This window comes from Camellia sinensis, chromosome 5, assembly GCF_055761805.1.
Source record: "Camellia sinensis isolate YWXY chromosome 5, ASM5576180v1, whole genome shotgun sequence".
Lineage (NCBI taxonomy): Eukaryota > Viridiplantae > Streptophyta > Magnoliopsida > Ericales > Theaceae > Camellia > Camellia sinensis.
In genome coordinates this window covers 159,861,808-159,873,791 of record NC_138965.1, presented here as the reverse complement: position 1 = coordinate 159,873,791, position 11,984 = coordinate 159,861,808, and the positions used below count along the sequence as shown (strand labels likewise).

General features: G+C 30.8%; 1 protein-coding gene across 4 annotated transcripts in view; it reads right to left on the bottom strand.

The window, feature by feature from the left end:
* Window positions 1-6,228: 6,228 nt before the first annotated feature.
* The window catches only part of LOC114301976 (CBL-interacting serine/threonine-protein kinase 24), a 41,514-nt gene continuing 35,758 nt past the window's right edge, over window positions 6,229-11,984 (bottom strand). For 2 of the 4 annotated variants that reach the window (XM_028246939.2, XM_082870279.1), the window contains exons 10-14: window positions 11,468-11,587; window positions 10,976-11,092; window positions 8,607-8,663; window positions 8,423-8,497; window positions 6,229-6,598 (exon numbers count right to left, since the gene is read on the bottom strand). In XM_028246939.2, the coding sequence (XP_028102740.2) occupies window positions 6,509-6,598; window positions 8,423-8,497; window positions 8,607-8,663; window positions 10,976-11,092; window positions 11,468-11,587 (459 nt within the window). In that variant the 3' untranslated portion in view covers window positions 6,229-6,508. Of the gene's footprint in view, window positions 6,599-8,422; window positions 8,556-8,606; window positions 8,664-10,975; window positions 11,093-11,467; window positions 11,588-11,984 lie in introns of all 4 variants that reach the window. The other 2 variants (XR_014330386.1, XR_014330387.1) reach the window with 2 other exon arrangements.

Below are 11,984 nucleotides of genomic sequence, written 5' to 3'. Positions count from 1 at the left end.
ATTTATCATAGGATCGTTCTAAGACTTGTCTAATTTTATCACGATGATCCTCAACTCGATTTTTGATTATCATAAAAATTTCTTTTAGAAGCAAAGTTCTTACTTTTTCAAAAAGACATTCTTTTTATTTGTTCAAAAACTGGATCAGAAAACTCATCTGATATGAAGTCCGATAGTTGAAGAAAATTATTTATTTTTTCAAAATTAAAATCTTCATTCCAATTCATTTGTTTAAGGATATTGAAACAAAGATTTTGTAAATCTTTTAATTTAGCTATTTGCTCAGCTAATTTGTTGGCCAGAACTCCCATGAGTTTTTGAAATTTCACTTTGTTGTCTACAATGTGAGTTTTCCAAACTCCATTGAGTTATATATAAATTTCTCTAGATATACCAAGGTTGAAAAAATCTTTTATTTCAGATTCATCTAGTTTAGATGTCTGAATATTACCTAGAATTGGGTTTGTTCTCATTTGACAAAAATTCTTTTGATAAACAGGCATAGCTGGTGCACTGTAAAAAGCTTTTTTAAACTTTGGTCACGCTATCATATGATTTATGACTGGCTCCTGGAAATCCGCAAACTTGCTTATTGCATTCATTCTAGTCTATGTAAATTCCATGTTATTTTCCTACGAATACAACATAAACCTTTTCTTGTCTGGGGATTGCTTTTTTAGAAATTGTCACACAATCTCCTTGAGCGGGTTGTTTACCCTTGTCCATTGTTTCCTCTTGGTTTAGAGGTCTTCTGCAAAAATTAAAGTTACTTGTTTAGTAATTTAATTTTTTGAAACAATTTCTACTAAGAAAATTTGCAAGAAAATTATTAGTACCTTTAAGATATTCTACCTCAAAAGTATATTCAGAAATTTTATTATACCAGGCTAATCTTTTTTCTTGCTCAATAGATTTTTTATTGATTAAGAAATCTCTTACTGCCTTATTATCAATGCGTATAATAAATTTTTTTGGGGCTAAATAAGTATGAAAACTTTTTATTTCCAATTTTATTGCAAGTAATTCTTTTTCAAAAATAATATATTTCTGTTCATTTGGTTTAAATGTTCCAGAATTATATCCACAAATTAATTCTTCTTTTTGTAATTTTATGAGTATTGGATTTTTTTTTTTTGGTCTAATCCCATTTTCTGATATCTCTTTATCATGCCATAAATTACTTGGTATTGCTTTAAGAACACATCCCCAGCATACTTCTGAGGCATCTGTTTCTAAAATTAATTTATCACCTGTTTTAGAAAGATAAACATATGATAATGTTTTAACATTTTCTTTAATTTGTTTAATTAAAGCAACATCTTCTGTTGTTCATTCAAAAATAACATTTTTCATTAATTTAGTTAACCAAGGAATTTCTATTTTTAAAAAAATTTTGATAAAATTTTGTCCATAATTTAAAATGCCTAATAAACTCTGTAATTGTATTATATTTTCAAAAGTATCAGGAAAATCTCACACTTTGGACAAAATATGTTCTTGTTTTTAAACCTTTTTGGTCTAAAATTATTCCAAAAAATTCAATTGATTTTTTTTCTAGTTCAATCTTTTTTGGAGACAAAATAATTTCATGTTTTTGAAACTTTTCACAAAGTAATTTTAAATGTTTCCTATGCTTCTCCTTGGTTTTAGAGAAGATAATTATATCATCAATATAAACTACACAATAATTTTTAAGTCCTTTAAAAATTATATACATCCACCGTTGAAATACTTGTGGTGCTATATTTAACCCAAAGGGCATAGCATTCCAATGGTAATGTCCTCTAGGGGTACTAAAAGCTGTCAATTTTTTTTGCTCTCCAGTCAATTGAATTTGCCAAAATCCACTCTTACAATCAAATTTGCTAAAGATTTTTGATCCTTTAATTAAGTTAATCGAAACATCTTTTCTTAGAATAAAATATTCATCAATTTCTAAATTTTCATTTAAAATTTTGGGAAGAGCTAAAGTAGGCTTTTTTGGCTATTTTAGCCATAAAAGACAAAATAGATTATTTTAGCCACAAAAAACAAAATATCACATCCAATCCATAATCATTGCACTCTTCTCTCACCAAAAAAAAAAAAACTAAAAAAGCCAAAAAATCCTTCCCAAACCAAGTTTTTTAGCCCAGGCTAAAATAGCCAAAAAAGCCAAAAAACCAACCCACTTCCCAAACCAACCCATAGTTGACTACCATTCGGGTTTTCCCTCTTTTAATTTCAGCATAGTTTCTTACTATAAAAGTTGGACTAGAATGAGGACTTCTAGTTTCTTCAATTAACGTTTTGTCTAAAAGTTCCTGGAGTTGAATATCAAGTTCATCTATGTGCTCGTTTGGCAAGTAGGGTTTGGGGCTTTTTTGGCTAAAATAGTCACAAAAAACAAAATAGGCTTTTTAGTCCAATAAGACAAAACATCAGATCCAACTCACAATCATTACATTTTTTCCTTACAAAAAAGTTTAAAAAATCAAAAATTCTTCCCAAACCAAGCTATTTAGCCTCAAGCTTAAATAACTAAAAAAACCAAATAATTAAAAAGCTAACCCACTTCCCAAACGAACCAGTGTCTCATAACTTTTAAAAAATCATAGGATTATATAGGAGTTTTTTAGCCAAAACCACTTAATAGTACAATGAAGAATAATAATACTAATAAATATTATAACGGTTTTAGAATTAAACACAATAAGTATAAGTTTTAATTTTATAATAAAACTTGTAATTTAATTTGGATTAAAACTAATATAATGAATATATTAAATATTTTTTTATTATATTAAAAAACCCTAACATATATCTCATAGTATAATTCACATATATCATTTTAATTTGCCATTTTGTGGGCGAAATAAAAGAAATAACATTTGTATTATTGGGATAACATTAATAAAAATATTATTTTGTCACTATTTATGGTTAAATAGTAATAAAATATAATATTTTGTTACTAATCATTGTTAAAATAGAAAAATAGCAAACCTTTTAATTATTGAATCGTCAAAGATATTCTTAAAAGATGCATAAACGATGCTATGGACTATTTTAAAAAGATGGTTAAAAGTCATTTTTTAATTTTTAATTCATTTTAACACGCATCACAAATCCGCGAAACAAAGGTACTTTCAAGTTCAAGATTGGCTAGTAGAATTACTTCATGATTTTCACACTCCAAGTTCCAAAGATCTATTATAGTAGCTCCACTTATGGTGTTGCATAATTGCTTGTATATATGACTTAATAATGGGGAGTCTTGATAAGTAAATTGTATATAATGCAAAGGATTTACAATTAGAAAGGTGATAGATAATGGGAAAGATAAAATGTTCTGAGAGAGGTATCTATATTTTTATATATTATTTATGTTTTGAGTAATTTTAGTTCGTGGTATGATTCAAGCCTCCTAATATCGTGAACCCTAAATGAAGGATGCTAAGAGCAACTTCAGTTTTATGTTGAAACTATTTCACTCCAATTTTAACTTTACGAGGGGAAAAAAATAGTTTTAAGACAGCGACTTTCAAAATTTCACAATTATATATTTCTTTGATCTTGTTTTTCTCTATATATATTATTATTTAATTGCACCAAATAATCTGTTAATTTTATTGTCAGACTGACAATATATAGACATGAAAGACTTGGCAAAATTTGTCTATAATTAATTTTTGTGTCAAATTTGACATAATTATAACAATACTAGAATATAGCAGCCATTACAGAGAGAGGAAAAAAAACTTCCTACTGTTGTTAATTTTAGCAACAACCATTCGTACAACATCAGTTTTGCTACTTACTTTCTTTTTTGTTCTTTGGATTGAATTTTTGCTACTTACAAAAAGGTAAATTATAAATACATTTCTTGAAATTTGTTTAAAATATAAATGCCCACTTAATTTGAAAAATTATAAATACTCTCTTATTAGAATTTTTTATTTAATAAAATTAATTGAAAAAGTGAAATTCATAATTATTCTCTTATACATTAACAAAATTATCTAAACTATTAATTAAAATAAATTTCTGATATCATTAAAAACTGTTAATTAACTTAATGATTTATTAATAAAATTAACTATTTGCTATAAAATTAAAAACTTTAAAAGACTGGAGATGTAATTTCTAAAACTATAAAAGACTATTTACATTTTAAATAAATGTCATGGGGTTCATTTATAATTTAACTTTACATAAAAAGCAATTATAAAGTCATGGTAGGACCATGTCATACAAAAAAGTGGTGTCTCCTGGAGAATAAAAGTTTTGTGATGAATTTATAATGTTTTCCTTGCCTCGTAATCAAACGGCATGAATTTGGAGGGGCTGCTGAGCACACTGTTGTTCAGCCTGTTGAGCCTATTCTGGAGACGATTTTAATTATTTTAATTATTTATTTTTTAAAACATATCAAGTAGAATATGTCTGTAAAAAATCAAATTGATCAAAAATTAATAATCCTCTTTTCAAATCACATTTGTATATTAAAAAATTAATAGTAACTATAATTTGAAATATAAAACTAAATATAAATGTAATTTGATAAAATGACTTGATATCTAATTAACTCAAATTTTTACATTTATATTATACTCAATATATTTTAAAAAATAAATAATTTAAATTATTAAAATAAATTAAAAAATGTGCTTAACAAGACGCACAACCTACCAACTCCGCATAGAACTGCCCATGTATGTGCTCCTATAGTAACTAAAACATGGGTAATTATTCAGTAATTTCAGAGTATGAACACATGGTATTCTATAGTATTATGATTGATAGAAAAGGTAGATAGGTGAGGTATTGTGTTGGGTAATTGAAAAACATGAAAGGACATATTGAGTGAAGATTGGTTAGGAAATATAGACACGTGATACTCCGAAAATATTGAATAATTTCCCTAAAACATATATATATATATATTTTAAATTTTACCTAAAAGGCCAAAAGACCACCCAATCACCAATATGTCACGTTTTGTTGCCACTAAATTAATCCAAATGGTTAGCCGCCTATGTGCTGTAATACTAGTCCACCTTTTTAATAGTTCCCCTGAAAATATTGTATAAATAAATAATTCATTTATTGACTAATATACTACCTATCATATTATTATAATGACGTCTGTTTTAAATTTGAAATTTTAATTATTATATATTACCTGACACATAAATTATAAATAAGTCTTAATAGTTTTAATTCTTATTAAATCTTGTTGAAGGTTAGTCATAGTAAAATTGTTTCTAAAAATAATTTTTTTTGACAATTTTTTGCATATATCACTAAAAATTAATAATTAGTGACATTTTTTATCATGATTTTTATAAATTATCTCTCAAACTTACAATTAGTGACATTTTTCTGTGACATTTTTTAAACTGTCACTAAATGTTAAAAATTAGATATTTTTTTGTAATGATTTCTTTAAACTGTCGCTAGAACTTATAATTTGCGACTTTTTTGTGATAAAAATTTCAAACTCACTAAAAATTAACTATTAGTGACTTTTTAAACATTATTTAATGAAGAATGTCATTAATTATCATAGGACCTATTAAATAATAAATTCACCTATTAAGACCTATATGTAAGTTCTCTAAAAAAAAATTATAAATTTTTTTTGTTTGTACAACATTTATCATTGACTCAATTGTCATATATATTTGCTTTGGATATAGAGTGGAAATAATCCAAACCTTTGATTTAATCTATATTTTGTGTATAATTTGAAATAATTAATGGCTATACTCATATATAATTAGAATGAATTACTTCGGCAACACCAGAGTCACCATATGTGAGCAAATGAGTTGCCAACTATGTGTAATCCATGACATGTTCAGTTTGATCGCGCTAAAACTGTGTTTGAAGTTTAAAGATAAAGAAAAAATTTGTGGAATGAAGAAAAAAGTGAAATAGAAGTGTTTTCTTTTTCTTTTTCTTCTTGCACTACTCGTTTTCTTTCCCTGTACAACTATTTCCTCAAATTTAAGATCCAAATATAGCTTCAAAGTTTCAACATTGGCCCACCTTCCCCGTTCGACATAAATAAAAAAATAAAATCAATTTTCTCAAAACTTTTTTCATGCTTAATTAGCAAAAACAAGTAGTGGGGACTCAACTTTAACTTCCACATTGGATAAATTTTCTCAAATAAATTCATATTACTTCATTTTACTTTACTATACTTTTTCCTATGAACAACTTTCTCACAATTCCTGACAATTGAATGCCGAACTAACTTTGCCAATTTCATAATAATTTGTGTTCATAAATCAGAGAGTCTTCACTTTACACATCACTCTTTATACAACCAGAGACGGCTGACTTTCCGATACATACAATCTCTAAATACAAAGATGAGAATGATCAACCCAAGTGAATCTGATCTGAATAAACTACATAAAACAAGTAATTTAGTTTTAAAGCATAACAACATGGTGACTAAATGCCTATGGATCGATCTTTTTAGATCTATAACTACATAACATGTATATGTTACGGATCAAATAGTCACCGTTCTATGCAAAGTAGAATTTGCCTCTTTTGGTTTCCAGATAATATGCTCAAGTTTAGCACAGAAGTTCTTGTAAAACTGCAGCAAAAGAATGCGAGAGCATGTATCAATATTTGATTAGTGTAAAACAGCAATCAATGCACGTCTGATGAAACAATGAGATCAGAAAAGAACGAACCAATGCGTGCTTTATATCGCTTGAATTAGTAGGACAACAATATTGATTACTTGTGACCCGTCAAAATTTAGGAGAGTTCATTAGCTTTACTTGGATAAACTCTATTAGTGAAGACATCCATGATGAATGCTAATTCTGATTTCTATGTTCAATCGCATCTAGTTGAGGATGTGTTTTTACAATGGTGATCCAAACCATCCAGCTCTATGGTAGGTTGGGTACATGAAGCAAATGCCACTACTATAAGATATTAAACATTTTTCATTCAGTGCTCAATTTGTTTTGACGGAAAGCATCTTTTACAGAAAATATTTTGCGTAGATTAAGTTTGGCTATATTAGTGGTGGGATGTTGGTGGTTGTGGGATAGCGGAGGTAGTGGTGGTGGCGTTGATAAAATTTTAGTTCAAAAAACATTTTTCACCGTCCAAATAAGCTAGCTTTCATTGACTAAAAAAGAATTTTTGTTAAACTTTCGCTTTCAGTCTATAAAGCATGGACACCTCTCCAAAGGTAGCGTATGGGTGTCTGACACATGTCGGACATGGACACAGGTCGAACACGTGGTAGACATGTGTTGGACACTATGGGAGGTGTCCCCTTTTTTTTTGAATTTTTCACAGCGGGACACGTTCGGTACACGCTTGTAGAGAGAGAGAGAAAGAGAGAGAGAGGGTGAAGAACCTATTGAAGCTCTTGGGTGAAGAACCTGTTGACACCCTAGATAATCGAGGTATGTCTTTCGTTCTTCTTTCTTAAGTTCGCAGGTCCTCTCTCTCTCTCTCTCTCTCTCTCTGTTTTGCATTATTATTTTTTTCTCTCTCTTATTAAATATGCACGTTTTTTTATCTTTTTTTCTAAATCCTTTTTTTTTTTTAATACCTCAAACCCTCTTTTTAAATTTTCTATTTTTTGGATATTTTTGTTTGCTGAACCTAAACATACACACAACAAACTATTTTTATTTGTAGAAAAAAATAAATTTATTAAATGTGTTTATTAATTTTATTGTTTTGTTGAATGTGTTTATTAATATATATATTTTTTTTAAAAATTTTGTTAGTGTTATTTTTCATTTTTAATTACCTTTCAATGATTTTTTTTTTCAATTTTAGACATATAATAAATAAATAAAATTATATATATTAAGCGTGTCCCCAGCGTGTCGTGTCTCCCGTTTTTTGAAAATTTGCATGTCCAGTCTCGTGTCCATGTCTGTGTCTGTGCATCATAGCCTTCTATCATACCAAACGCCAAACTATGCAAAAAATGTTTTTCAGAAAACGTTTTGCGCCATGACTAGAGTGAGGCACTCCATATTAAAGGCTATTTAACATGGATCAACACTGAAAGCTGCCCCTTTTTAATTTTAATTTTAATTTTTTTCTTACTCCAAACTAAGGCTTAGGCTGAGAAATAAAGAATCGGGGTAATGGTTGCAACTTTGTGAAGAAAGATGTCACAGCCTAAGGTTTGACAAAGCCATAGTTCTGATGGAGCACTATAACAAATGGAAACTCAAATAATCAAAATACGAAGGTGTTAGCCTAAAATTTGCTAATTTAACTACGCAGTTCGACTAACAAAGTAAAAGATCCATAAATATATATTGATGTAAGTCTTGGTAACAGTATGGATTTTATTCAAAAAAAAATAATGAATGGATTTTATTCAACAAAAAATAATGAACGCAGATGTAAGTTTTAAAAGCTAGTACAAACTAACCTTGTGATATTCAAGAGTATCACCAGCAGCCTTACGAACATCGACCATGAAAAGGGATGGGGCAACTTCATAAACCTAAAGGCACGTTATAAATCTCTTAGAAATACAACGCTAGTGTGGAGCCCTGGCCTGTCTATCAACAATAACAGAAGCAGTAATCAAGAAATTGACGTATAAGAATTACCTCCAATACAACAGCAATTGGTCCTTTCTTATTTGCAGATACTCCTTCAAGTCTAGTCTATGGAACATTCATCAGAATGAATTATAAAGAATAGGAACAAAATTTTAGCTAATTAGCACCTGGGTTGGTGAAACATGTGTCTTTATATAATTCAATTAATTTTATGATTTATTCGAAACACGATATATAACATTTAACCAAGACTCTCTAAGACCTTGGCCAAGTCAACTTGCTATTAATTTGTCCAGAATAGCCATATCTGGAAAGATCTTGGGACACAAGAACTTCAAAACATAAGATAATTTTCAAAATATAGTACACAGAAGAACTTCATATTAACACATAGCCATGCAGCCCACAGAGAGAGGGGGGGGGGGGGGGGGGGAGGTAAATTACTCTTTTACCCCTTTGTAATTTGGGCATAAAAGACACTGAGCCTCCCTAATGTTTGATTTGTGACACAAACCCCCTCACGGTGCTGTGTAAAGTGAAACCATTAAATTTTCATCCAAACTAGCACTGCATGAGTGTGACAAATTTGGATTTAAAATTTTTGAGTGTGCCCAATACTTCGGGGTAGTAACTCATGTGTCCTCACAATTTTCTTCTTCACCACCTTTTTTTCTCCATCTCTGGCCACTACAACCACTTGCTAATACCACCCTCCACAACACTCGCAGCTTCCCCCCTCAGCCACTGACCACTTTTCTTTTCTCTCTTCATGTTTCTTTCTCTCTCCAAAACCTCACTCACACAGGCCAGCCACCTGCCATGCCACCTTCACCTTCCTCACCTCCAGCCACCTTCACCCTTCATCTGCCTAACCTCTGGTCACCACTCCCACAGCTACAAACCCAATTCTTCTTCATCCTCTTCTACATGTAGACCCCCAAACCCTCCATCTCTCCTATTTCTTTATCAAACCTCCAAGTCTCCTATCTCTAAAAAACTAGAGAAAAAGGTCAGAAACTCTAAACACATTTTTCTGCAACATAACTGCATGGGACTGAAGATTTCAACTATTGTGATGCAACAACCATTGAACTGGGCTGCTATATATTCATTAGTCATATTCATGGTTAGTTATAGTGTTAGAAGACTGACTTATATAAAGGAAACCCATGTGTAGGAGCTGAAAGTCCTATAGATGATGACAAGATGAACCTCTCTCTCTCTCTCTCTCTCTCTCTCTCTCTCTCTCTCTCTCTCTCTCTCACACACACACACACACACAAATTAAAGCAATTGATAGTACCCAATACTATGCCAAAGGAGCAAAGGAACAAAACATGAACTTGAACTCATGGCTCACTGGTCCTAAGCAACCTCTTCTTGTGCAAGCAATTAATCAGGTGTCTTGTATCATACTATGATAGAAATCAATATAGCAGGATATTTATGTACTTTGTATTTCATGTTGGAATGTGACTTAATGACCAATGTATCATAGGATCTTCTAATTTCGACCAATAATAGCCATAATAAATAACCAACAAAACTAATCAGAAAATAAAATTGAGAGAAGTGACCCGTCAAATTATATAAGCTGAGAAGAAGATTAGAAGAAAGCAAGGAAAAGAGGTAGAAAGGTGGCTGGCCAATGGTTGTGACCACCGGAGGTGGAAACGGGTACAAGTTCAACATGCTTCATAAACATTTCAGGGTTATTTCTGTCATTTTACATTTTCCATTACGTCTCTTCACTTTTACAGTTTTGTTGTCACCACAAGGGGGTTCAATGTCACAAAACAAATTTTAAGAAGGCTACGTGTTTTGGGGCCTAAAACCAAGGGTTTTAAAGTTCAATTTACCCTAAACTAAATGTCACATTGTTTCTTTCCTAACAACCAAACTTCTCATAAACTTCAAAAAGAATGATCCCAACCTAAAATCATTCAATGATCCCAGCCTCAAATCATTCAAACAAACTCATCAACTCTAGATGCCATTTAGCCTCACACTAGGCAAATGTTAAAAGCTTCATCACCTGATAAATTACATCAACTCTAGGTCATCTGTATTATTAATTAATTATATGATATATTCTACTCAAGGCTGATAATTTTATAATATGACAAGGCAACTTAAACCAACCACATCTACTAAAAGTCAGACTGCAACCAAAAGATAACTTGAAGGAACAAGAAAAAATTAAAAAAAAAAATAACCACCACAAACCCATAGACATAGTGAAAAAGAAAAAACTAGGGCAGCTCTAGCTGAAAATGGGCTCCATATTTCTAAACAGGAAATCTACAATTACATGGCAAAAATAGTTGCAACTGATGATTTGTTATCATCATTCGAATAAAGAATTCAAGGGGAAGCGTCAAGGTAAGATCAACTGCAAAATATATTAGAAACTACACCTTGTAATAACGCGTATGGACCTTGAGACCCATTGATTCTGCAACAGCTTCAATAGTTGAAATTATAAGCTTAGCTGGCTGGCGGGAAACAAAACGAGTTTGCCGCTTTACATAATCCTGCCAAAGATTAATAAAATTGATTGCCCTCCAGTAGCTAAATAGTTAGAAGGCAAATAGTTAATGAACAAGTCTACTTCACACAAAAAGCACAAGAAATAAACACTTCAGTATTAACATGCTACAAACAGGGAGTGACACTTGAGATAAGCACATATGTTACTTGCATGAAATATCTCTCACATCGTACCAAAAAATGTAGTACTTGGAATGTTATAATCACTAGGAGGAGCCATAAGTTTAAGCTATCAATTCCAACAAGTATGAAGTTTATGATAGTACTACCCAAATGAATAACAAAAACTAGAACAAATAGAGGATTGATGGGAGATTAGGTGATGCTCTGGTTCCAAAATAGACGGTATGTAACTGTACCTGACGCCTGTCGAACAAGGCTGAAAGATTCAACCCCTGAGACAGGGTAATCATCTCAAATGCATTCATTATTAAGGGCCCCCTCTCACTAGTTGTGGATTGCTCAATTACATACTGATCCTGCAAAATACCAGAAACTACCAATATAACCATACAGACTTTAAAAAAATATATTATTGAAGAGCATGGATAGGCAATAGACAAATATTGAAGAGCATCATGGTATGGTTCCTGCAATAGAAGCGATGAGATTTTATCATAATATTTGTTGATAACTAATAGTTTTAGAGAAGAGAAGAGTTAGGGAATGAGTGAGACCTCATCCCTTTTTATATGTGAAATAAACCATAATTACATGAGTGCAGGAAGGCATGATTTAATGGCCAACTGATAACAGCCCATTACATAGATCAAGGAACAAATCAGAATAATATCATTTCCTATTCTAACATGTGAATATAATTTCCTATTCTAACACTCTCCCTCAAGCTGGTGCAAAGATATCTCGCATGCCCAG